The sequence below is a fragment of the Ammospiza nelsoni genome, chromosome 3, assembly GCF_027579445.1.
Source record: "Ammospiza nelsoni isolate bAmmNel1 chromosome 3, bAmmNel1.pri, whole genome shotgun sequence".
Lineage (NCBI taxonomy): Eukaryota > Metazoa > Chordata > Aves > Passeriformes > Passerellidae > Ammospiza > Ammospiza nelsoni.
The window spans coordinates 60,750,417-60,777,662 of record NC_080635.1 but is presented as its reverse complement, the minus strand read 5'-3'; the positions used below and the strand labels follow the sequence as shown (position 1 = coordinate 60,777,662).

Below are 27,246 nucleotides of genomic sequence, written 5' to 3'. Positions count from 1 at the left end.
GTTTAAAATGTATCTACAGACTGCAGGTATTGGAATATAGGACTCAAGTCTTAAATCATAGCAATAAAAAGTTACAGTACAATTGACTGCCCTTTTTCCCACTCATTCCTATAGGTAACTTGAAAAAAACTAGGTGATGAAATCAACTCTCAGAGCAGCCTTATGTGAAAATGCTTCACTAAAATATCATTACATTCAGAAATCAAATTTATGCTTGCTATTCTTGATACATGTTATTTAAGTTTTCCATCAACTCTCTTGATGCACGTTCAAGTGCTCATACACAGGGCAGAAACTGTGATTCAACAAAACACAAGTGGAACACCACCAGGAGTGCGCACTTTTTTGCTTTCCCTCCACCCAGTGCAAAAACATTTGTCTTTGCCGGCTAAACTAGAATAGATGATACTAGGGAAATAGATGATACTAGGTTTAGTAAGGCACCCTGACAGAAGTCTTATTTTTAAAAAAAATACGAAATACGCAATTTGTCTAATCCATGCTAGGATAATTACACTACACAAGGGGTAGGGACAGCGACTTTCCAGACTTTAGACCGGCAACGGGCGTTTTCCACCAACGCGCCCTGCTGTCCTGCGGCGCCGCAAGACGCGCTTCGGGAGCGCCTGGGAAGAGAGCGGGACACGGAGCGGAGCGGAGCGGGCGGGGAGCGCCCGGCCGGGGCAGGACCCGCTCCCAGCCGCTCCCAGCCGCTCCCAGCCGGCGTGACAGCCGCGGTGACAGCCAGGGTGACAGCCCCGCCACTGCCGCTCGCTCGCCCCGGGTGTGCGCCCGGCGGCAGGAGCAGAGCGGCGGCCGCGCTCGCCCGCCCTTACCTCAGGTGCAGGTAGTGCACCAGCTTCGTCACCACGGTCACCATCTTCCCGGGTCACCTTCCCCGCCGCTGCCTGGGGCCGGGAGGGAAACGCGATGAGGAGGGAGCCGCTCCCCGGGGACTCCTCCGTCAGCGGCTCCTCGCTGCTGCTCCACCGCTCTCGGCCCCTCGGGCGGCAGCGCCTTCGCCCCTCGGCCGTGCCCGGCCCTGCCCCCGGCGCTGCGGACGCTCGGCGGGGCCGCCGCGGACACTCGGCCGAGGGACACTCGGCCCGGGCCGCCCCTCCCGGCAGAGGCGGGGCCGGGCCCCCCCGCGGGACAGCCCGATCCACCTCGCCCTCACGGCCTGCCCGGGGACAGGGAGCGGGGCGGGCTCTGAGGGCGGCTGGGCCGCGACCCCCGCGCATCTTCGTCAGTGGAGAGCGGGGAGTCCCCGCCGTCGGGACGGCCCCGCCCGCTGCCCTCCGCTCCGCTCAGCGCCGGCCGGCGGCGGGGACACCGTGACCGGGGGCAGATGGACGGGGAGCGTGAGGGAACACGGGCCGGGAGGTGCGGCGTGCATGCAGCCGGTCCCGTCCCAGCGTGAGGCACGGCTGAGCGCCGCACGGTGCCTCTCTCAAGCGCTGCTCAGTGGGGAAGAGTTAAGCGAGGGGCAAGGGAGGTGATGGCTGGGCTGGGCAACCTGCCTCGCCGCACGAAACCGATGTCTGAGCTCCACGCAGCTCGGCAGAGGACGAGGAAGGAGAGGTGGATTGATAATGGCGTGTTAGTGTTACTCAGGAGGATTTGCCATAGTTCTTTAATCTACCAGTAAGAACCGAAAGGACTGAAGTAGAAGGCAGCCAAATTAAGGCTGGGAGCAATAAAACATCATTGGTGTTACCATAAGAGTACTGAAAAACTGATGTTACCTATTAAAGCACTGCTAGATCTTGGATCTCTTGAAATTTCATCTCTGCAGTGGATGACTCCCTCATATAAACCACATATAAGTAATTTCTACGTCTGTTTGATTTGGGTTGTGGAGAAAATTCTGGGATCTTTATTGCTGTGAAGATCAACCTAAATGATCGCAGAACAAGTGATTAGAACAGTAGATCACGTTTTCAAATATATGAATATTAATTACTTAGTTTCTGGTGCACTCCTAATTGAGAGTATTCCTTCAGCCTTATTCTCCCCTTCTTGTGCATCCGCTGTGGGCACTGAACAGGACAAGACTCTTGAAGAAAGTTGTATGTGTTAAGTGTAATTAAAAGACATTCATAATGCACACATTACCTTCTATGAAGAAAGCTTGCACACAAAACTGTATTTCATATTTTCTGATTCAAATTGCTTTATTAAATTACTTACTCTAATGAAGGATTTTACCTAAACAAAGATAAGAAAACCTATAAACAAAGATAAGCCACAGTACATGAAATGTTCCCAGCCACCAGAAAGTATATGGGGTCTGTGGACAGCTTGGAAGTAAGCTTAGTGCCACAAAGATACAATTTAAATGTTTGCTGTAAATTAGAAGTTCGTACCTGTAAGCTATTATTGATTCATATCTATCTATCTATATTCATATGCACATATAGACACCTATCGCTATATTTACATACATATATATATACAGACATACATACATATATATATATATATATATATATATATCTTGAAGTAAGCTGGCTACAGTAAATTTTATTTCAGTTTTTCTAGAAAGTACTGCTTGGAAATCCCCATAGAGAGCTGGAACTTTAACTCTGTTTGTGGTTTCCAGTTGCCCCTAATCCATTCTGTCTATGCATTCTTGACAGTATCAGATTTGTGAGAAAAGTCTACCATTTTTTGACTTAATTTTTTTTTGCATCATGTTCAGGTGTATTTCAGTAGTCAAGAGGGTAATGTATTTTGTTTATATTCTGTCAGAAGATTTCTACAAAAATAACTTCTAGATTTTGAGTAATCAGCATTTTCTAGCAGAATGCTATACATCAGAAAATTTTAAATAATTCAAAGGACTAAAAATTTAGCCCACTATTTTCACCACACTACGGATGAAAAGAAAGCTTTTCAGAATAAAGTCTTTGGTCACCCATAGTGGACAAGTGAAGCATAAGCTGTTGGAAGGAGGAAATAAATTCCTAATCCTATTAGCTAATAGATGGCTTATTCCCAGCTAATCATCATATGTTCTTTTTACAGTATATAGCTGATTTAATACAATTCTTGAGGTTTCATTCCCATTCTTACTTTTTCCGCTTGCAATCCTTGTTGGGATGTGTACAAATTGGCAAACCTCAGTGTGTCAGATGGGCATGTCGGGGTGGTGAGGTTGAAACAGAGGAGCAGTGTATTAGGTGTAATTATGGGTAAAGAATCTGAAAAAGAGCTACCACCTTTTGAAGTCAGAGCTTTGCCTGCAGAGGAAATCCTTGGGAAAGGATTTGAGTAAGCTCCGTGGAGTGAAGAGGTATAGTCCGTATAAATATAGACTCCATCAAAATGCACTTTGAGTATTGTCAGAAGAGTTCACTGACTCTAAAATGGATCAGGTGATTATGATGAAGTGTCAGGAGAATATAGGAGCTCTCAGATGTCTTCAGCATATCTTATTCTGATACATAAAAGCATACAGTTCCACCTGGAGAATGAAGCGTTCATAATTTAACACAATCTGCAGGCAGAACTTCAGAGAAGAGGCGAAAGAAGATTCTGGTGACAAAACTGAGTTACATTTGGCAGCCTGAGACAATTTGCCATTGTGAGGCTGGTGTACTACAGCAGCAATTGTCATTATGAACCCTAGAATTTATGTGAGACACAGTTTGGATAATGTTCAATTTTTTTAATGGAGAAAGGAGGGTTGAGAACAGACATGCTCTGTGAACTACTAACACCAGCAAGGTTGTCTCTGCAGGCTCAGAAAGAGCATTCATGATTGCAGTAGAATTGTAAATCCATGGCATTTGTACTGTTGGTATAATCTAGTAATCTTATAAATACATAATCTAATAAAAGCAGCAAAAATTTAATGTCCTGTTTTTAATATCTTCATCAGATGGTCTGTATCATGGACAATACACTTTATCACAAACAGAACTCAAATATACGTTATAATTTGCTTTCCTTAACTGAACAAGAATGCATTTCAAAGTTAAAAATTAAATTATAGATGTGCTCACCTAAAATTCCTGCACACTGTCCGTGTTTATTAAGAATATATGGAAAAAAAATTCCTATACTCTTTCTGTAAAAGAATACAGTGGTTTGAATTTCTTCATCTGCTATTAGTTGGTTGTCAGGTGTAATTTTTTGCCTTATTTTCCTTCAAAGCCATCCTGAATCACTCTGAAAAGGATACTCAAGCACTTAGCTATACCATTAATTTTCATGGAAAAATGCACTTTAAGGGAAAAAAAAGGTGCAGCTTCAAGGTAACAGCAAGACATCAATTTTCTGTGTTTGAAATTAACATAATGTTTTACATAATGATCCTCTCTGCTGATCATTAAAATAACATAGTTACCTCGGCAACTGGAGCAGTCTGCAAATGTTATCTAGTGATACATAACACATTCTAAAAATACATACAACAAATAAGGTCTGAAACATTGTCATTTGGGGGAAAAAGGTTTTTTTCAATAAAATTGCCTTCTGGTCTAAGCAGATTTTTGTGAGAAAATTTCAGTTCAACAGAACTTTATTTTTATTCAGAACTGACTTTATTTGCTCAAAACTTGAAGACCTGATGTTGTTTCATTTCACGACAATGGAAAAACTGTCATTGCTTTTCAATTACAATTTTCATTTTTCTATAAATGTTTCAATGGCAAATGTTCAGGAAATAAAATTTATTTCTAAAGCAAGGGTTGAATGCTTATAAAACTGGTGTAAAGCAGAGCATACCAAATAATTGACTGATGAATTTGGGGGATCTAGGGAGTTCACTGCTTTAGATCTGAATGTCCCTGCTGTCATTGCTTGTACCCTTGTGAGACCTAATGGGACTGAAATGAACTGTCATTGACGCTCCTCACTTTTTTCTTTTTCAAGCAAAACTCAATCAGCTGTATTCACTGATGGTTTTGGGTGTCTTGAAATGAATTTTTGTGTATCATTGATTTACTGAAAAGTTTTGCCAGGACTAGTTACCAGCGCATCTCACAGTAGAATGGAAAATTGCTCTGAGGTACGTAACTTGGATCATTGCCTTTAGTTTTCTTTCATTCTGCCTCAGTACTGAAGCTGCTATATTCTTGAAACACCTTCTTCCCTCTGCCACTCACTGCCTGCCTTTCTCTCTCCTGGGAGTGTACTCTGACTTTTGTAGGATTTGCTTTAATTTTACAGGGAAGTTGTGTTAAAACAGTCCCTTATAATTCAGATTATTTTTAAATACTAAATTTGAATGAATGTCAATATAATTTCTGTTGAATTTGCTTGTGTGATTTTGCTAGTGTCTACAAATTTTTTCAGTTCATACCATGGGGGGTATCAAACACATTGATCTTTTCTGTCAATTTTAATGGTACTTCTTTGTGTGGAACCCCATCAAGGTTTACAAAGTGCATCAAAGCACTTTTTTTCAGTAAATTTCAAAAGCTATTGATCTAGATTTGTATTGAGAAGTTTCTGACGACTGCTGGGACATAGGTAATTTTTAATATATTTGAGCATTCTGCCATAATCCACAAGGTTTTTTAAACATTTCTTTGGGTGTTGAAAATCTGGTGACAAGATCACTCTGAGAGAGCATCTGGATACTGTAGTCCTTTTACAAAGTGTTGTTCCAAACTTTGCTTTGGAAGCAAGAGTCAGCTCTTTGTTTACAGATCTTTTTGCAAATGCACAGGAAATAATCTCCTATTTGGATTTGTTTTCACTGGAATGTAAGGAACAAAAATGGGGGCAACTAACTTGATTTTGGGACAATGACAGCAAGGATGTAACATAATTTGTTTTACCCATTCATTCTTCCATCTGAATGTAACTGCTTTCTAGGGGTTGGCCATCTGAAAATATTGGGGCCAAGGCCTTTCCTCAGGTTTTCATTGTGGAATTTGGTGTAATAGTGTTGCTTCCCAAATCCCCAGTCAAAGCCCATGCCATGCTACATGTCAGGACAACACCTAGGCACATATCTTTCCCTTCTTTCACCCTTGTTGGCAGAGGAAATCTGAGTGTATGAACTGGGAGAGGACTGCAAGGTATTCCTTTTGTCCCCTGAATTGGTGGATGGATGGAGTAGGAGCTAAGTCTATCATAGAGCAAGCTTGCCCTATAAAACAGGCAAAAACCAGCTGTAAAGGCATCCATATCAATCTCCTTGAGCAGAGGAGAGGTTGGGACATAGCCTCACACTAAAATTTTTAAAGCCAATAATAAAGGTATTAATTACACCATCAAATTTTATAACCATTCCTAAGACCTTTATCCTCTCTGACATCTAATGAGAGAGTGCATGCTGTCTGGGGCCATGATTAGCTCAGAAAAAAGGAGAGATTAGAGTATTAGACATTACTGAGCAGATGGATGATTACACAGGATCTTAAGCCAAGAAATAAATATTCCAAGTACGTCACCTTGGGAAAATAAAAAAAAAAAAATTAAATAAATCTTTAAATACCTGTGGAGATTAACAAGGACCTAACTTTATGGTGTGTCAGCATACATACCAGATGATGAAATAAAGAGTGTGTAAGGCTTTCATATCTTTTCTCAGTTTAACAAAGCTCACTTGGTCAAAACTCTGTGGGCCACAGGAATCCTGTGTGTGCATATCCAATGCAGGAAACTGCAGGTGACTCATCTACATTTCTGGTAATCCACTATTATTCATACTGTGGTTTTTTGTATTTATTGGTGCCCCAGCTGTTGGTATTTTTCAGAATACAGAAATAATGAGTGGTGTAAGGTTTTGTTTTGCTCACTTTTTAAAGTTTGCATACAAAAGAGATGGAAATGTTGATCAAGTAATTTACAGAGCTGGAAAAATGACAGGCTTAGTTTGTAATAACCAACTTTTTACTATACTAGGAAATTATAATTATTTAACCTGTATTTTTTCAAAAATGCCAACCAAGAAATCATACTGTTTCCTATGCTCTGTATTTTGATATTTGTTTGGTTTTTATGTGTTTGAGTTAGTTTGTTGGTCCCAGAGCAAGGTTTGTGGGTTTTTTTTGGCATTAGCCACTTTCCTAAGCATTAGCCTAAGGATTCATGTTTATAGTCTCATCTACCCTCCACCTCCCCCCCACACTTCACTCACATTCTTTGTTACAAGAAAGACACTTCACCATTTGGAGCAAGGATGAATGCCCTCTTTTGAGAGAGGGCTGAGCCAAGAAGAACTATAATCTGTCTCAGTAGGTGGTTGGACATGATGAAAAGAAGTTTCTTGCCTCTGAAAAGAAATCTTAAAATGACTCTAAGTATGGTATTATTAAGGTATGCTATTTGTGTACTGTTCCACTGATTTCTGTTTGCAACTTCTAATCTTCTTCCCTGCAGACTCTGCCTGGAAGTGGATGAAGACTTCTTCTGCTTGTAATGTTTTCTAGATTGATTACACCCCCACTGATACCTGGGTATGTGCAAACTTGTGACTGCTAGACTGTGTCACGAGGGGTTAAATAACACTAAACCCACGACAACTACATTAGACAATATTCCTGTAACTGGCTGAGCCAGGCAACAAAGAATTCTGAAAATTCTGGGGCTGGAGCCACAAGCATAACATTACAGATTATGCTTGTAACTATGGATGTGGAGACCACCTGTTCTAGAATCATTTCAGAGAAACAGACTGCTGCTTACAAGTGGCATACGAGTCTCATGTCATGAGACTCCAGTGCTAAAAGTTCAGCCTGCAGATTTTATTCTTCTTTCATCAGTCTTGTCTGTTGATGTCTTCTCATTTCTTGCTTTCACCTGCCTTTTTCCCAAACACATGTCCCTGTTGTTGTTTTCTCCCTTTTCCTTCTGCTTTCTGCAGGTCTCTTTTCTTGCTCTCTTCAGCAGGTCTGTCAGGAAGCAGATGAAGTGCCCTTTGTCTCTTCCAAAGGAGCATATACAGAAGCAGATACAGTGCCCTTTGTCTCTTCCAGCAACTCTGCCACCTTGACTGTCTTGACTGATATCAATTAGTCACATGCAAATTGCTCAAGTGGGACACTTTATTTTTGCTCCAGAAACAGCCAGGTTTGTCATATTCAAAAGTACTCTTTTGGTACCTCAGTTAAGAATCACACAGTATTAGATATTATATCTGAAGGCTTCGAACCAGGTAATGGCCACACAGATGCAGATCATGTTGCTCATATGTTAATATTTATTTGCACAATATGAAATTTGCCTACACTTTCACATTAGGTGTAATATTTATCATTGGATGCAACATAGAAGTGATGGCAAAGATGAAATAAATAATGTTGAAATTGTCTCACAATTCCATATCCGAAAGTAATGTAAAAACCTAATGACCCTTTAGTAGCTGGTCTAATGCTTTTAATCCTTGACAGAGGTCCTGCTGTGATTGATTTTCTAACACTGGCTTAGTTGTATGTGCTTTGAAGAAATACTGGGACTAAAGCACTCTTCATATTAGTCAGAAGGTATTTCTTGCTGGTGATTTAAAATTTTAAATAGAAAATAAAAGTCAAAAATGTTGAGGCTGGGCAGCAGAGCAACTAAAAGCTTCAGCTGGGATGACACACATAGAGGAAAATCCTGTCAGGTTAAAAACAGAAACATGTTCCACCCATGGATTAGCTTTATATCTAATCCACTCATGTTCTGCCACATGGCACACTACCTACACACAAACACTCTGTGAGGAAGAGAACAGGGGCACAAATTTACGATAAACATTACTTCCTTCCCATCCATTTCTATAATTCTGAAATTAAACAAACCCAGAAGTGCCCAAACATTTTCCAAACTATAGTATCAGTTATCTGCACAGTCATGTTTCTGAAGATTTGCAAGTCAGTTTATTCACTCTACAGAATTATCCCTTCTGACTTCAGTATGCAGCATATCATGCTGAAGAACTTGTAAAGTCTACATCTGTTCAGTGCTATGGATTTACATATTGGGTCTCTCTCTAAAACGACTTACATATGCATCATTCATGAGAAACAAACTCCTTTTGGGAGTCTTCTGAATGATGCTTCCCACTGTACATGTACTTTCAGTACCGAAACTTAATTGAAAATGTCAAAACTTGCAATAAATTTTAGGATATTTGATTAGATCAACAGGGGACTGATTCTTCAGAGGTATTATCTGTTGAGTGAGATTAAGGCAAATGCAACATTTAGCACTCCTTTGCAAACAGCAATTTAGTCTTCCTCTTCTGAACAAACTGCAGTTGAAGTCCAATCACTGGATTTCATATTTAAGACTAAGTTGCCTTCTCACAATTTTTCTGTTACAACTTTATTATGATTAAAGACATAAAGAGTAAATTGAAGCCACACCTACAGTTTGTTTGTTGTTTTTAGTTACCACTACCCATAAACTCCCACTTTGGCTGCTGGAAGCTGGGGAAGAAAGAAGGCTATGTAGAAAAGTGTGTCAGTAGCATTTGCCTTTCCCCCTTTCAGCACAGCCCGACCGTAAATGGGTCATTAGTGGAAGTGAGAATAGCCTGAAGCTTTTGTGGAAAACATTTGCCTGTAGCACCCCTGGAAGCAAAAAGGGTGAACCCAACATTAGGGATTGTACCTCTGCCTCCCAGTGAGAGCTTTGAGATGGAACGAGGTGCAGAGATATGTGCTGTCCAACCCTTCTTCTTTGCCAGGAGTTTATCAGTAAAGACTGCTTTAAACCTACACTGATTTATGCCAGATAAGGTGACTTTAAAGTTTTTCAGTGCTTGTGAGAGGTCAGACAGCAGCCTAAGTTACAGTCACATTTCATGAAATACAGCAGATAACAGACACCCTGAAAGCATTACATTCAAATAAATGTTTTCCTTCTACTTGTAGGATTTTGCAGGAATGTTGCACCATTGCTCTAATCCTCCTTATGGCTTCTTGGTTTTTAAAAAAGAGACAGTGTTTCTAATTACTTGATTAATAAAAAATGCATATACAAAGCTGAAAGTGATGAAATTGCCAAAAACATAAGATACAAGAGGTCTGATAAGCTAAATATTAACCTTACAATTAGACAGTTGCTGACTTCATTTCAATTACATTGATTAATGAAACGATAGAATTCACATAGATATAAAGGCAAGTTCTAATACTCCTTTTCAAAAGTCATCTAGAATTGGGTAAATGAAGTTGTCTTTGAACAAGTAATATGCCAAAATCTGTCCTCCACAAATCATTGAAATTACTCCAGATCCTGAAAGAAAAGATATGTTGTTGTTTTGTATTAATTTTTGTAGTGGAATACAAACTTTATGATAAAATTTTAAACTAACATTCATTTTGTCTTCAATTAAAAAAAAAAAAAAACAAAAACAAAAACAGCCCTGCAACTTAAACATTTTACCCAAGGCTTTAACTACTTACAAAGATATCAGCCTCCACAACTGCTATTGCAAAGTCTGTTGTAGGAGAGGGAATTTATTTATCTCTCCCCATCACTTAGGAATTTATTGCAGCAGTGGATCCTTGTTATCCATAATATAAGAAAGGAACAGAAGCCAGTCCTTTTTCCTTAACTACTGTTTTTCAAGATAATCTACTTTTCATGTAAAAATCTAGGCTTCTAATTTTACAGAAAATTAAGCATTCAGAAATGTAGTTTTGCCATTCACTTTGAGGAAACGTGATGACTGAATTCATCTCATCTTTCTTAAGTACTTGTACATAATGCTTATAAATCTTGACTCTGAAGGTACCTGTTTTCCTTCATTGATTTTAAAGGGTATCAAGAAAGGCTACAACTTTGGACAGCTGTCTTTCTAGCACCTGAATTGAGATACATTTCAACTTATTAAAGGTTAAATAAGTCGAGATTAGTCAGGACTTAATCATGACTTATTTCAAGTCATGTGTCTGCTGCTTGTTTGCAAGACTAGTGTTAAATGGGCATATTCTGGCCTTAAAAGAGAGGATTTTTCTAAGATGTGGCAAATCCTAGTACAGAATTGTTTACCTGGGTCATTAAAAGAATTATTAACAAAATGCCTGCACTTCTTCTTTAAATGTTGACAATTCTGAAATTAGTGAGGCAACAATTCATATTATAAACACTAATTTTCTACACAGATTTTAGCACCATAAACTTTAAAGAATGAAATTATACCTAATGCCAGCCACCAGTGTAACATCAGGGGAAATTCAGACATAACTGCAAGAAGAAGAAAAATACAAATGTAAATTTTGAAACAGTAAGAATGGGGACAAGTAAGCAATGCACTGTGGTATCAACGGTCTGCTGTGTTTCATAGATTGTATTTTTTACAGATATTGAAATGCCAAATGCTTTAGGTCCTGACCAGCATCTGCCCTGGTCACACCCAAGCTGATCCATATCCCCACTGTGGGATAACTGCAGGGCCACTCTCAGACCCCATATTTCCCCCCAAAGAAAGCTGACAGGGGCATTAAAGGGGGCTGGGAAGCACACTGCATATGCTGACAGCTCAGGGTCCACCAGCAGAGGTTTGGTTGGCCATCTGAAGGAAGCAATGATCAATCTGGGGCTGTTGGGACATCAGGACACATAATCCAATATAATGACAGAAGCTAACTCCCAGTAAAAATTATATACAAACAGGGGGGGAGGGGGGGTTGGTAGCTTTTGTAAATTCCTGGATTTAAATACTAAAATTATTAATGAGGAATACCAGTAGTCTAAAACCCAGAAAACCAAATTTAGTAGATGAGAAATTATGATTAATTTAAGATAAAATCTCTGTTGGTGTCTGGCTTAATTTGTTAGGGAACTGGGGAATCTCACACCTGTATAATGTGCTAAAAGACAAATGGGCAAAGCAATGGAAAATGAAAGATTAATCTCTATACAGTAGGGAGGGTGTCCTAATTTGTCAAAGATATTTCCCTTTTTCTGCATTCTAGAATAAATATATTAACCTCATTGTTTTAAGAGAAAAGAATCTTGTCTGACCCTACCTAGGATCTGGCAAGGATGGAGTTAAAATATATTTCCTAATTAGCCATAGAAGCATTCTGCTAAACAGCATGAGAGGAGGAAGCAGATTACTAGGTGTTGGCAAAAAGACATGAAGGGTCTCATGTACAGCAGCTAATTCTTTTCTTTTTCTTTCCTTTAAGGGGTAGAGTTTCGTGGGGGAAATGCATTTCTGTGGTAAAATGCTTCATTTTCCTCATTGAGATTTAGTTCAAATGATCTGACTTAAAACCTTTGCACTGACTTTGCTGAAGAAAACCGCAGTTTTTACTCTGAAGTTGAGCTAAAGTGTTAATGAGTAGTTCTTAAAATATCCAGACATGAACAACTATTAATGTCTTGTTTTGAAAAAAACCTACAGCTCCCAGATGCAGAAATTGTATCTAGCCTGGATCTGTTTGATATGAATTGTTAGAATATGAACTAAACCTCTGATTTTTTCATAAGAATGTAATGGTTTAAAATTCAGATCCAGATTTAAGAATCTGGATCCAGATTCTGCAGATCCAGAATTAAGTTTAAAATGGGAGAATTTAGAGGCATGAGTCAAATGGATGGAAAATACAGATACATATGTATTTAGCTTTAGGGGAAATTAAGTTAGTCCAGTAATACATTGTACTAATCCTAGTGGATTTTTCCTTCAAATTGTGATATTATGTGATACTATTTAGCAGTAAACCTACTTACCGACTGAAGTTATGATGATATGAATAATAGTAACAGTTACAGCATAGTCCCAAACCCATTCTTCCACAACCAGAGCAAACAGCAGACCACAAAGGAAGAAAGTTATTTCCAGGGATATCACAAGAACTGTAAAGGAAAATAGGATATTTTCACTAAACATGGTTTTGAAAGACTTCTTCTCATATTCCAAACAATAGCAATAAGAAGATAAAATACCTGAGATAGTTATGCACTTTCATGGATGGATGAAAGGAGGATGCAATACTAATTGGTGGTATGAAATGGCTGCTGTCTTTCACATATAATCATGTTGCATCAAACGGATAAAATTTGGAGAAAAAATCATGTTGAGATACAGTAATTATATTTGGCCCTGAAAAATAATTCTAATGGAATATGCTTTAATTTTTTTTCCACTAGCATAACATAAATGTTCTTCCTTCATCTGGAATCAGTATTAACACTATACAAACATCCATGCATTTTTATTACTCTTTTAAGCTTCGTAACAATTTACTTTTGAGCTTTATGTATTTTACTGACAGATTATGAGGTTTGCCTTTGTAAAATAGATTACAAATCTGGTAAAATTTTATGTATGCATGTAATTTTTTAGGAATTGCTCTTTAGGAAAAAGAATATATTTTGAGAGCTTCAGAAAAATTGCAGAAATTTGTATTAGGATATATAAAGATATTTTTAGGGATTGAGCTACAATCAAATTCTGATATTTTAATGCCCACTGTATTAAAGCATTACCAAAGCAAAATTGCCATTAGTTGAATGTGACCCATTTCTCTGATCTGAATCCAGTGATTCATAAGAAATTTGCTGCAGTAAGAAAATTAAATTAAACGACTTTGTAAAGGAACTTGATGGGGAGTGGTAATTGTTTTGCAATGAAAATGAAGCATCCTGGCAAAGCAGGACATTTTCTTCTGATGATGCAAGATCAGAAGAACTCAACAAAAAGCCTAAAAATCACTTGAATTTTAAATAGCAGTTCAGAAATGAGAAGCGCTGGCAAGATGCATAAGCATTTAATTGTAGTGTAGTTAAAATACAGAAATCATTACTAAAACAGCTTTAAAATACTATCCATTGGAAGACAAGACAAGTTTACATCCATATGCAATATAGATTCTTGAGTGAGGGGAAAAAAAAAGATAAAGAAACTTCAGTTACCTAAATAATATGGGTTAATCCATGAGGGATTTGTTTTAAAATCAAAAGGTGCCAAACCATCCAACATTTTAATCCTGTGAAAACAAAATTAATAAATTTAAACAGAGAGTTCTAGTATTTAATATTTAGAGTTTAGATTTCATGATGTATTATGAGTGTTTTTAAATAGTATTTCAAATGGAATACTCTTGCAAGCTCTCTAAGTCCCATTCTGAGTTTTGGCTTTGCCCTTGCTCACTTCTATTTAAGATATTTGGTGCTATGCATGATAATCAATAACTTAATGGGGGGATATAATTTCTCTTTTTCATTGACTGTAAAATCTTTATTTTCCTGTCATTTTTTCATTGTCATCATTTCTCTTGCGTTCATTAATTTACATGGTGTAACTGCAAGGACAAATATTAGAACCAACAATTTATATTAGTTTTGAGTCTCCACTTGCTATATTAGTTTTGAGTCTCCACTTGCCAATTTGAAAGAAGGCTCAGGTACAACAATTTAACTGAATTTCAAAAATTATGTTCGTCAGTCTGGATGCTTCCTTTAAACAGGCATGTCTCCATCCATGAGTTCCAGTATGCCAGCCTGTCAGACTGAAGACAAGGAAATCTTACCTGAATACTGCAAAGCACACAGAGAGGACCACGTAGTACACAGTGTAGAAAACTATTATGCATATCAACAGGTTCACCAGAACAACCTGCAAAAGGGCATAAAGCAGTAAAACCTAAAGCCATGCTAACATCAGGCATTCTCAGAAAATAATTCTAGATTTCTATCAAATATAATGTGAAAAAGGTTTGTAAAATAAAATATTTAGGCAGAATTTTTGCTGTTGCTGATTACATAAATGTGCTAAAAGCGCTTTGGTACATTTCAGCTCCTAATGTATGGCTGTAATGTGTGGCTGTTTTTTTATCATATATTGTTATATACCTACAATATATACAATTTACAAGTGTTCCTAAAAGAAGAAGGACATTTCTTGACGGTTTTTCAGAAATTAAGAAGGTACAGAGAAGAGACTCAAAAGGGAGCTGTAGCTAGAAATGTTTGGGGTTTTTCTCCATTAGGGCTAGAGCCCTAAAGAGGTCAATCTGTTTAGCTCCAAGGGATGATTTGATTATGATGGATAAGTACCTTCACAGAAAATGCCAGGTACTTAAGGGGTCTTTAATCTATCAGAGAAGACACAAGAAGTAAACAGCTACAAGTTCTAGCTAGACAAATTCAAAAGATGCAGGAAGGACATCTTGGCTTGTAAAGGGAACAAACTCCCTCTGGTAATAAGAGATCTTACTAAGCAGTAGATGCTTCTGAGGATTAAACTTCAACACTAACATTCATTTCTGGCCTTAGTTCTTTGAGGGGTTGTGTGGTAGGTAATGTATTTACAGAAGCATCCAACATTGACAGAAGTGGGAACACTGTGAATATATCAAACCACCTATTTTTATATTGCTAAATGTCGTAAAGTGTTCAGTATTGAATACTGCATCTGTCTCCCACAAGAAGAGGGACCAAAGAGCTTTAGTTTCTTATGCAACAGGAGGTAAACCCATCATGCCTGTAGAAACTGATATTTGTCAATAACAAAAAGTCCAGCACAGTCTTAATATTTTCTTTTTTTTTTTTTTCCTACATCAAAACAAAGCCAAACAAAAACTGAGAACTATTAATCTCTTCAGCCACATTGGTTTGTGGGCTAAATACAGCTCCTTTGCACTGTCTGTATTCTTATTCTAAATGAAAATTGGCCAAATAACCCATTTGATCCCTTCCTTTCCACAGTGCACACCATGACTGTGGTAATGGAAATCAACTACAGTGTCACGCGTAAGTTTGGCAGCCATGCTGCCTCCTACTCCCCTGAGCAAAACTTCAAGCATTGGAAGTTTAATGTCTGGCACATTTTTGGTGGGAATCTTTTTTGTTTCATTGCTCTGGGCAGCTGCACTTTTCCTGTGATTCTCCTTTATCCATCATTCTGCCTCTTGCAGCTGTCTCTGTGAAGCCTTATCTGCCCTAAATGGAGATTGGTACAGTAGTAAAAGTGGGGAGAGGGGACTGGAGGGAACATCCCAGAGCTGAAGGAGGGCTGTGAGATGATGACCTATTGACCTGTGATTACAGTAGGTGAATTCCCAGCCATGAAGTCAGCCACCCACTTTCTTTGGCCTCAAAGGCACCGTATTTTTCTCTTTGTACCCAGAATATTCCTAGTCCCTGTTTTAGGGATGTAGTGAGGCATTAGCTATAGTATGCTTTGCTCACTTGAGTAAGCCAAGGAAATGCACACAACACGAAAATAAAAACACTGAAAATTTTCCAGTTTTATCACATTCTACCTATTTTTTTTTAATTTGACCTTGCCACAGAAATTTAAACATACAAATTTTTTTAATCTGAGAATACTTTTTATTTTCAATCTATTTTCCCCTTTCTAGATCTTCTGGTATTTTAAAGCAAAGAATTCACAAGTTAAAATCTACAGGATTATTCATTATATGTCAAAACAACTTAAAAGAAGAATCTTAAGAAAACACTGCTGACATCAAATGTAAAATTTTATGACACTTCAAGAATTTTATCTCATAAGTGGAACAACATCACATATTTTGCAATCCTTTTTATAAGATGCACTTTGCAGTACTTGCTGCCAGCACTATAGGATAAAGTATCTTTTTAATTTTGGGGTATTTTTAGGAAGAGAACATTGAAGAACAGTCTGTAAGAATGAAAGCAACAGCTCATTCCAGCCCCGCAGCAGTTGTCTAATTCTCTAATACTATCTGGTGACATACACAACACTAAATAAACTCAGTTCCCTTTACCTTGGTTTCAGCAGTTTTGACCTTGAGAGCCATGGACACATGATGAGTGAAAGGAAGTGCTCTTGCTATATTCCATATGCCAACTTTAGCAGGAAGAAGCAGCTGCTTTTCACCCCAAAAAACATTCTAGCGGGTAAGTATAGGACAGGGTGGGGTGAGGTGAGTTGATTGGATTAAACTGAATTGAGACAGAAGACATCTGTGGCCTAAATGTAAGCTGCTAAAGAGCGAAGAGAAAATCCTGCTTGCTCATGCAATGTGAGTACTTTTGGAGCTACAGTCAGCCAAAGCACATCTAAAACGTGACTTGGCTATTTAGACACAATATTATCATTCTTTTCCACCTTTTAATTGCTTTTTTTTTCAGCATTCATATGATCACAGTTCCTTGGGGTTATTATAACTTCCTACTTTTAATTATCTTTTACATTTTCTAGCATTAATTCTATTGACTATAGATGTGGAGTGGTACATTCTTCACAATGTTCTTTGCTAACATTTTTCTTCTGACTATCACGTTAATACATCAAGTATAATTCACATTAAATTAGGTATAATTAAGTTGAGAAATTCCAGACTTGTGTTATGACTCTTTTTTTTCCCTGAACCATATTTTGTTCCTTCGGTAGAATGAAATTTAGTGTGCTTTAGAGCACATCCAGCTTCTAGTGAGCAACTCCTTAATGGATTCAAATTTGACTTTTTACAGGCACATTATGATTCAGTATGCTGTATTATTTGGAAAAAGAAGATGCTTCTGAAACTAAACCAAGAATGAACTTCTTCTTTTTCTGCTGACACTAACATAATATGTACAAATTTCATTAAGGTTTTTTATGCCTTTTAGTCATACAAAATAAATGTTATCTGCTCTAAAATGCAGTCTGCACTCGGCAAACAAGAGCTTTCACTCATAGATTTGATAGCTCCAGATTGTGAATACTGCCAGGGAAATTACTGGTAGTATTGTGTGAAATTTCTTTCTGTGCAAAAATGCTAGCATGAAAATCTGTACATCAGTAAAGTCCTATTTTGGGGACTAAAGCAATAACAAAGTTATTCAGTAAAAATACTGAAACAAAATAAAAAACCCTAAACTAAGTTGCTTGAACAGTTGCAATAGTCAGACGTAGCAAATAAATGAAGAAATATTTGCTTTAATAATTAAAAAAATATTTGGAAAGGAATAAAATTATTCATTCAAAGAGCACACTATCCACCCCAAAGAATCAGCTGAAAACAGCCATAATATAAAATTAATCTGCAGAAACTTTTTCAGTAGCTATAATTAGTAAGGTAATTGAAAAAGTAGTGGATTGCATTAATCTCAGCTAACTATTAAACATAACAAGAGTTTATATTCACTGACTTCTTCACAAAGGATGGATTTAACCAAAGATTGATGATAGAAACAAAATCAACAAGTTTGACTGAAATCTAATCGAAGCTGTAGGCATGGATTTGTTGGGCAGACAAAGAAGTTCTTCCCATTCCTCTTGCACAGTTGAAAACTTTAAATACTCTGAGAGAACAGATAACATTTCTGTTGCACCCTTGCTTCAAGATCATAAACACTTAAATTGTGGTAGCCCAGGGAACAGGAGTAAATCAAACTTGGAAGTGGCAGAAAGTGTGTGTGACCCAAAATACTGACTAAGTCACTGAACAGTGAATGTTAACTGTAAAGATGATGCCGTTAGCCGCATGCTGAGATAACGGAATAATGACTTTTTGTATTTTTTATTTTCTTAAAATTTACTGGATCAACTGCAGGAAAAATGGCAATTCCTATTCAGCAGAGAGAGACAAAAGAGAAGTTTTAATGGAAGTTAAAATAAATTGTCTAATCTGGTTTCAACAAGCCCTACTTTTTTAACACATACTCTTCTTTTAGTCATTACACTATAGAACTTTATTAGGACTGTGAGGAAAAATAGTACTCCATTAATACTTCTGAGCCCCTGGAGTTGGTGCTACTTTGCTTTGTGAAAACCCACAGGGAACAGTTCTTTGGATAGGATATCAATACCTGACCCTCACATGCCTGACAATTGTTAGTAAAAACTATTTTTTGACATTGGCTCTACACATATACTCTCTTTGTAGTGATATGTAATGGACAATATCCAAGACACATCCAAAAAACCATAACAGCAGAAAATCACAGAATGGAGAACACCTTCTGAAAGTAAAATTAAGGACACTTCTATAAGGCAGTAATTCTTCTTAAGAATATGATAATGGCACCTAATAGTATCAAGGCAATACCTAGTTCCTATCTGCTTCCTGTAACAAAACAAAAAGTCAAATGTAATAATGAACTGTGAGGAAAATTTTGTAAAGCTTACAGCTAAGTTTGCTGCCTAAGCTTATTATTTAGGGTTGGTTTTCTGGGTTTTGGTGTTTTTAAGGATGTTACCATTTATACCCACAATTTGTGATGCTGTCAAATAGTATTGCAAAAAAACAAAAAAAATTAACAACAATTTGAAGAACAGTATCATACAGCAATATTACTGGAATATCTCATGGAAAACAACAGGTAATTTGTGTTACTGTTAAGATGATTGTTTGCACTACAGCTCTGGGCCTTCAAAAGTAATGCTAGACCAGGAATCACATTTCTTAGGTAATTCCAAAACTTGAAAAAAGTTTTAAAATCAGAGAAATTAATAAATGCCAAGTTTTAGATTAGTTCAGTTTAGATACCCTGAAATCTTTAAAAAAAATAGAGAGCTCAACCAAATGGTTGCAGACTGGATTGTGTGGTAAGAAATTTTTAGTTTATTGGAGGATGGCATCAAAACATGTGTACTCTGTCTCCATCTGCTGATAGGGAAGAACTACACTTACATTGTGTGTGAGGACAAGAGCTTGGAAAAACAAATGGTGGCCACTGCTTTTGTGTCTGGAAGTGACTGGCAGAATCTGTCAATGCAGTGAAGGGCACTGAGATTTCTTCACTTGGAATGTGTCATGGCTAAATACAGCTTAGCTGTGTCCCATGAAGGACAGCCCCTACAGTTTGGCACTGGCCAAATATGCATTGTCCAGCCTTAAAATGACAGCTTGACTCCCAAATGGGAGGAGACAGAACCATGTGAGGTCTCAACTCTGCCATCATGAGGATTAAAGCAATTAGCTTCTTTCCTTCTTCAATCTCCATTGCAGATGGATCCATTTTAAGGGGTGAGGAATCTGAGAATTAGGTGGAAGCAGGAATGTTCTTTGTATGTTCTATTTTTACTTTCAAATTTTGTTGAATTGCTTTTAACAATGCCCCTATTCCTGGTAATTTTATCTAAAAGAACTTAGAATATAATTGATTAAATAAGACGTGAATTTTAGGAAAAGTTGTCTCCTTGAATTTCTGTGTTAAAGCTTACAAATTCTAAAATGTTCATAGCACCAAAAGAATTAAACTCAAAAACTGGTATAATTCCTTCTGATTAGCAAACTGAAAATGAATTGGATTCTTTTTAGAAATAATTAACCCCAATGAGCTACTTGTATCTAAGGAGTTGAATTAATTAATAGCAAAAATAGTAAACATCTTTTGTTTTGCTAACTGACGCTGTTGGCTTCGAGAACAAGTTCAATATAAAGCTTGAAAGTATTGGCAAAGAAACCAATTTAATAGGCTTTATTTATTCAAACTAGAAATTAATTTTATTGTTTGTGAATGGTGTGGGATTGATAGAACTGAAAATGAAGTCTTCTGTTTATCCAGAGAGAAGCTATAACACAATTGCAGCAATGTAAACTTTCCACTCTGGCCCCACTGTATGTCTAAGAAGAAAGTTTAATTGTCTGTATTTAAAAAAAAGAAAAAAAAATCAATATTTGGCCTTTCTGCTGAGAAGCTAAACCTGCTGAGAAGCCTACATTTTGAAGATATTCTGGCATTTCCACTAGTGTTAGTGGGAATTTTTGATAAGTACAGTGAAGCACTGAAAAATCCCTTTAGGACTAAGCCCACAAAAACTGAGGAGCTGTGAAATTGCTGCTATGGTTAAGGGAAAATGCATCATGTGGGATCAAACACTTGGAGATAGGAAAGGCTGCTGCACCTCCATGCTCCCAAGATCAAAGAGCAGCCAGGCTGTGTGTAAGCACACACACAGAGCATACCTATATGTGCATACACATCACATACATGCATATGTGTACATGTGTACATGGATACCGCAGAGCTCAGACACACAGACACCACCCGAGGTCTCATTCTGCTCCCGTTGTGGTCTGAGTAGGTTGGGAGCTCATCAGTGAGAAGATTTATACATATTTATGCACACAGAAAGGCAGCTGTGACCTGGCTCCAGAAGCTGGATCAGCACACTCTCTGCCCAGGAGTTGGCATCTTGATCCCAGTTTGTCCAGTTGCTGAGACCAGGACGTATTCACCCCTGTGACTGCAGCCCCACTCCAGTTTCGGGCCCAGACTCTCACACTCAACACACTTTGCCACACTTGTACCTTCACCAATCACCTAAATCCCTCCTTTTCCAGCCTTTGGTTCCACCTTTAAACACCTCATTACAAATACTGGGCAAGCCCAAAAAACACTCTTCCCCTGCATCCAATACTGTGTCCCACCCCTTTAACCTGAAAGGTGATTCAGAGAGAAACTCCAAGTGACTCATCTTGATGGGTTTCACACCTGGGCAAAGGGGCTGAAGTTCTCCTGAGAAAAACCTGGAAGGTGTTTGCTCCTCACAGGCTGTAATTTGTGTTCCCACCTGCCACTGAATGTCAGAGCTCCCCTGGGCTTGCAGAGATGGGACAGTGGTTCTCCTTGATGGGCCTGGGATTAGCCCACCATGGTTCTGTTTGAGCTTCCTCTCTGACACTGTCTCTCACTGCTCTCTCTCAAGGGTATGCCAACAGGCTGTTACCACATCATCTAACAGCTGCCAAGCCTGGTTCTCCACCATTAAAAAAAGCCAAAATCTAGATGACAGGATATTGCAGGTGATATTGGAATAGTTGAGCAGTTAATGGGACTGCTAGCTGTATGGCTGATTCAACTATGAGTTGTGAACCTTACCAAAATCTCAGCAAGCAGCCACCCACTCTGTGTATACTGGTAACACACCAGTGCCATGGATGCTCCTGGGCCATGAGGCATGGCATGGGTGGTGTGCCCTCACTCCAGCAGACACAGTGGCTGCCCACAAACCATGTGGGAAGCATGACCAGGGCCTGGGCCGTCCTCCCCAGCTGTGCTAGCCAGCAGGGACAAGAACATTTCCTATTGCTATTTAATTCAATGTGCCATCCCATTTCTATGCCCAGGAATGTTCCCAGTCACTGAATCAATTTACTGTGGTGGATGCAACTGTCATAGATGTCACTGTTTTAATTTACTGGGATAGATGTGACTGTAGAGCCTCCACAACATGACCTGTCTCATTTTTGTTTGTTGTAGGAAGGTGTCCCCAGCATAGCAATATGTGGCACTAATAAATGATCTCTTTTTGGTGCTCTTAGGAGACACACTGGGATTGATTGGGCATGGAAACTACACTCCTTTTTTCATTTGCAGAAGTGTACCTTCTGATTGAAGGGCTGATTCCAGCATGGGCGAGGTAGCAGAAAGAAATTTGCACTGCCAATAGCTATCATAAACCTGTTAATTTACAGCTGGGGGATTGCTGGGGAAAGACTGTTGGGACACCTACATGTTCACACGTTTCCCTTTGCTCTCTGGAGTTCAAATACACCTGCCTCAGTGCTTTTGCACTGGGTTCTTAGGATTATGCAGTAAATTGTTCTGCATGCATTTTGTCCTGTCCGTGAAGCTCCTTCTGTTTATCAGTACCAGGGGAAAGTGATAGTTTTAGAAGGAGCAAGCTTTTGAGAAAGAGAAATATGTATAGAGGAGTCAGGATAAATGATGTATTTTCCTATTACATTGAAAATGCCACAAATTTGTGATTTTTGTTATTTGCCATCTTTAGTTTGAACTCATCCTTCTAATATGTGAAAATAGAGGAATTCTAAAACTGATCTGATGGGGAATAAACAACGTCTAGGGTGAATTTCCACCTGCAAAATTTTCTCATTTATCATTATTTTTCTGCAGTCATATTTACACTGCATTTGCCTAGAAAATAAAAATGTGTGCTGTTGAAACAACTGCATTACTCACTTGCTTCAGTTTAGCAGGTTTGAAAATGAGAGTAGAGATGGTGCTGGGGCATTGTCTCCTTCTAGAGAGAAATTTCCTCCATTTACAAGTACAAAGGTACTTTCCCCAACCTTTTACTCCAAAAGCAATTTTGAATCTTCAGGTCAAGCACTTTAATACATCAGACAGCTTCTGCTCTCTGATGTTAGGTTACACCTGTTGCATTTCATTATCATCTGTTCAGCCCTAATTACATATAGACAAACTCATTCACTTGACCCTGTTGACCCTGCCATTAGAACTTTAATTAACTCTTGTGACCATGATTCATGGCCCAGAACAGAATGCAAGTCACTTTATCACAGCTAGATTGATAAATGGGGCTAAAGTCTCTTTTCAATGAATTGAGCATTTGTCTGTGATCACTGAATAGGAGGTTGAATACAGATGCAAAGAGGAACCTAATGAAACATCCATGTATATTTATATTTTTGACAACTAGTGTAAGCAGACATATCATTAAGCTCTAAAACATGATAAATGTTGTCATGTTAAGAATTTTTACTCAATTTCAGTGCTCCTCTGACATTAAATACAGCTGATATTTGTCAGAAAACAAACAAACAAAATTGTATTTATGACATCTCCAAAATGCATGTCAACAGCTCTTTAGTACAACTCCAGTTTAACAGAATTCATTATTAAATAGTTTTCTGCTCAATAATAGCTAATGACATCCTAATATGAATTTCAACAGCCTAAAATCTTCCCTGAATCCAATTTTTTACGCCATGTTACTCAAGTTTCCAGCCTTTTGGGGATTCCCCTGCCAGTTCAGGGTACTCTAAAATGGGAGGACCTGTGTTCATAGCTGACCTTTTGTCACTCTTTGGTTCCTGTCACTCACTGAGGCTGGGTACTGCTAGCTACTGGCATGCCTTCTAGACAGACTGACATCAGCTGGTTCTTAAGTATTAAATCTCCATCATTATGGAATAGGCTCTCAATAGAACTCAGACATGCAGGACTTGTATCTTTTTACCATCTTGAAATCAGGTCTAGGAACATTGTATTCTGACACCACTTTTAATGGGTTTTTTTTAAGTTTCTTATTAAATTTATGGAAATCCTTGTGCAGAAAGAAGGGCAGAAGTCTTTGTCACTTTGAGTTTGAAGCAATTATAAAAGGATAATAGCATTTTTCTATGTCAGGTACATTTCCTATGTCACAATACATATGGTATTAATAGTCAAGGAATAGTATAGTAACAAAGATCATTTAAGTACTACAAGCAGATAAATGTCCAGTCATTTTTAAGAACAACTGAATTAACATTAAAGTAAGGAAAATAAGCCCACTCACATAAATGCATAAGTACTACCAGACCACCCACCACCAAAAAGTACATCTTTTTTGCATTTCCTGAGCAGACTCTAGTAGCTGCTTTGGGTTTGGAGGTATGGCATTTGATCTCTAGCTGTGACTAGCCTTTCTATTGGTAACTCATAACCTTAATACAAACAGTCTGACTTGGCCATGTCATTGCTTTTCCCACATAAGCAGCTGCAGCTCCATCACTCAGACTACTCAGGCAGAGCCAGTTTGTGTGAAAATTTTCAGGAACAGCATTTTTTTAACCCCAGAGAGATATTGACAGGATCGGGGTGAATTAGAAGGTGTCGCCAGTATGTTGTTCCATCTTCTTTTATGCAAAATGCTACAGGTGATCTATATCCAGTCACACTGTGCAGAAAGTATTGGCACAATTGGAAATGCTTTTGTTGGACAACTAGAGTCAGGATATTTTCCCTGTCAGAATGTACAATTCTGGGTATATATGCAGTTACCCTTTGAGGCTTCAAAATAGTTTTTGCCGGTGTTTTCATTCACCTCAGTTGATTTAACACATCCCGCTATTTAAAATAATCACATTCCGGTTTAAATTGCTGTCTGTGCTCAAAATAGTTGCCACTAGATGGCAAACTGATTGTGTGCAGCCTTCCACACAAAGGGAACGTCTCTGCTGTGTGCTAGGTGACCAGGTGAACGTATTGCATCAAATTCATCCTGCCCTGATTCCGTTGAAACCAGTGGAATTACACCAGAGAAACAGATGGCTTTTTAACCTTAGGTACTGAAATCGCCCACAGTAAGTAAATATCATATTTGCTTCTGTTTGCTTGTTTAAATTAAGTCTGTTGTACTAAAGCTTTTAACTTCACATCACACAGGAAAAATGCCAGAGTTCAGGCCCATCATTCAGTTTTAGGTACCAGGTATGTTCCATGGGACTCAAGAGGCAGTGAGTGGCACATGCCAACAGGGACAAAAGAGACTTGAAAACCAAAATCCCTTTTCATATGTGCCCAGCTATACAGGACCCATGTGAATGCTCACATTTTACAGTGCCCAATCCTTCATGTGCCACAAATCTCTGATTTGGAGAGTTTTGCATGCATTGTTTCACACAGAGCCTCAGCTAGGGGCAGAACCTCTTAAGATGTTATCCTTTCCTTTTCCCTGATAATTTTGCAGTAGTGGATGGCTTTTCTAAACAGCTGCTGCAAATTTCCATACACAAGTGCTATTTGTGGTCACTTATAAAAACTCATTAACACATTAACATACTCAAGTTCTTGTTTATATCCATTTCACACCAGTGACACTTCACTGTTGCTATCATAATGCAAGGAAATAAATATTCTGTGATCTTACAGTAGAGACAATTGGCATAGGCCTTGTGTCTGTTAGTGTACTTCTCTATTGTTCATTGGTCTGACATCACCTGTCAGAGACAGAGATCCCTTTTAAAAGCAGGAGTTAGACAAATACTCTCTTACTTGCCTATTTTAATTTCCTAAAATTCAGATATGTACATATAAATGTATATCTAAATATTATGTTCTTGCAGTGCTATTAACTGATATTGGTATCCCTCCTTGATAAGTTTTTAAATGAAATCTGAATTTTCACAGGTTCTTTTGTGGATTAGGTTATTTGAGATTTAATGGTTCTTAAGAACAAAGGATCAGCAGTGGTACTCTCATTTTCTTAAGGAAATAGCCTGGCAATTCTGACTTGGGATATCTTTTAAATGCTAGTGTAGCTTACTTGTCTCACAATATCAAAAATAAAATTTGAGTTCTAATTTAATTTCTATTGGTGTGGCGAATCGGCAGTTTTAAAAATTTGCAGAGGGTTTAGGAAAAGTCAGAACCTCAAGCAAAATTCATACTAAAAAGATTTGCTTTAACCCAGTTCCTGAGAAGGAGTGTAGTAGGTTCACTGGGCTGGCTGAATAGGCGTGCAGTTCCCTCTGGTTTTGCTAGGTCTGTGTCCAGTGAAGTGATGTTTATTGCCACCCTCCAGAGGTCTCAGGGATAAGGCAGGCATCGCCCTCTGTGTGCCTGTTAAACTTCAACTGTGCAGCAAAGCAATCATTGCAATGGGATCTCTTGCACTGGGCCATTAGTTATTAGCCAGAAAGAATCAGCAGAGCATTCTTCTGTCTCATGGACAATTAGCAATGTGTAAGCAAGCCATCCCAAATTTCTTGATAGTCCTCTAAGTCCAGAGATCAACCACACCAGGATATGGGACCTCAGGCAGAACCAATTCATGCTTTGAGGCCATGTGCACGATCTCCACTTTTCTTGTCGTCCCTAATGTGTCCCCCTTATGTATGCAGATTTTACCAGACTTGGAGGTGGAAAAGAGTAACCACCACATTACATTTGCCAAACACTACAGAGGACTTTTTCTTCCTGTGTTGTGTGAAGTGTGTTTCATCCTCTGAGGTCACCTCACCTTTTGGGCTCTCTGATCTTGCCAAAGCCTTGGGCACAAGTGTTACCTTCCATGTCCTGTTTCTGACTGTGGCCAACAAATCTCTTACTCTTTTGGGCACTGCAACCTTGTTCATCTAACTTAACAGCTTAATTTTGAATATAATGCAGTAACAGGTCTGGCTTAAACCTAATTGTGTCCTACAGGAGCTAAAGCTACAGGGTCTAATGGCTCCTTCTGGCTGTAGGCTGTGAAAACAAAAGATGATACCTGCTGGAACTTGCAACGTCACCTTATTGCCATGCCAAAACCAATGTTTTCAGAGTTTTTAACCAAAAGGCCAGACCATTGACCTGAATATACACTTATGAGCTTTTCCCTTGCAAGTGAACTACTCTTGAAAATTTAGCCCCTTCTTAGGCTTGTCTTTCATGTAGAAGGTAAGGGGATCTAGTTCTTGCGTTAAATCATCCATTTTATGGTTTGAGGGGGCTCTTTTAAATAAAATTAAATAAATGTTTAAAGATCGATTTAGTGTCTCAGATTTTTTTTTAAATTTCATGAACTTGTTTTCAGTACAAGACATTGTCTTGCGCAAAGGAAAATTGCTTGGAATAAACTCCTGCAGTATTTCAGATCTGTAATTCAAATGCAGTGGATTTCTCACAGCCTAGAAG

At 38.4% G+C, this 27,246-nt stretch overlaps 1 protein-coding gene across 1 annotated transcript; it reads right to left on the bottom strand.

The window, feature by feature from the left end:
• Window positions 1-10,087: 10,087 nt before the first annotated feature.
• On the bottom strand, window positions 10,088-16,685 carry TMEM244 (transmembrane protein 244). The gene is made up of 6 exons (XM_059467287.1): window positions 16,653-16,685; window positions 14,433-14,518; window positions 13,816-13,889; window positions 12,631-12,756; window positions 11,092-11,136; window positions 10,088-10,182 (listed from the first exon to the last, which is right to left on the bottom strand). The coding sequence occupies exons 1-6, from the start codon at window positions 16,683-16,685 to the stop codon at window positions 10,088-10,090; spliced, it is 459 nt and encodes a 152-aa protein (XP_059323270.1).
• Window positions 16,686-27,246: the final 10,561 nt, after the last annotated feature.

What these genes read in the sequence shown, in the direction of transcription:
- TMEM244 (XM_059467287.1), bottom strand. Translation starts at nt 16,685, where the DNA reads ATGGCTCTCAAGGTCAAAACTGCTGAAACCAAG. An exon ending in TCAAAACTGCTGAAACCAAG is followed by an intron (nt 14,519 to 16,652) that starts GTAAAGGGAACT and finishes GCCCTTTTGCAG; the next exon opens with GTTGTTCTGGTGAACCTGTT. An exon ending in ACACTGGTGGCTGGCATTAG is followed by an intron (nt 10,183 to 11,091) that starts GTATAATTTCAT and finishes CTTTTCTTTCAG; the next exon opens with GATCTGGAGTAATTTCAATG.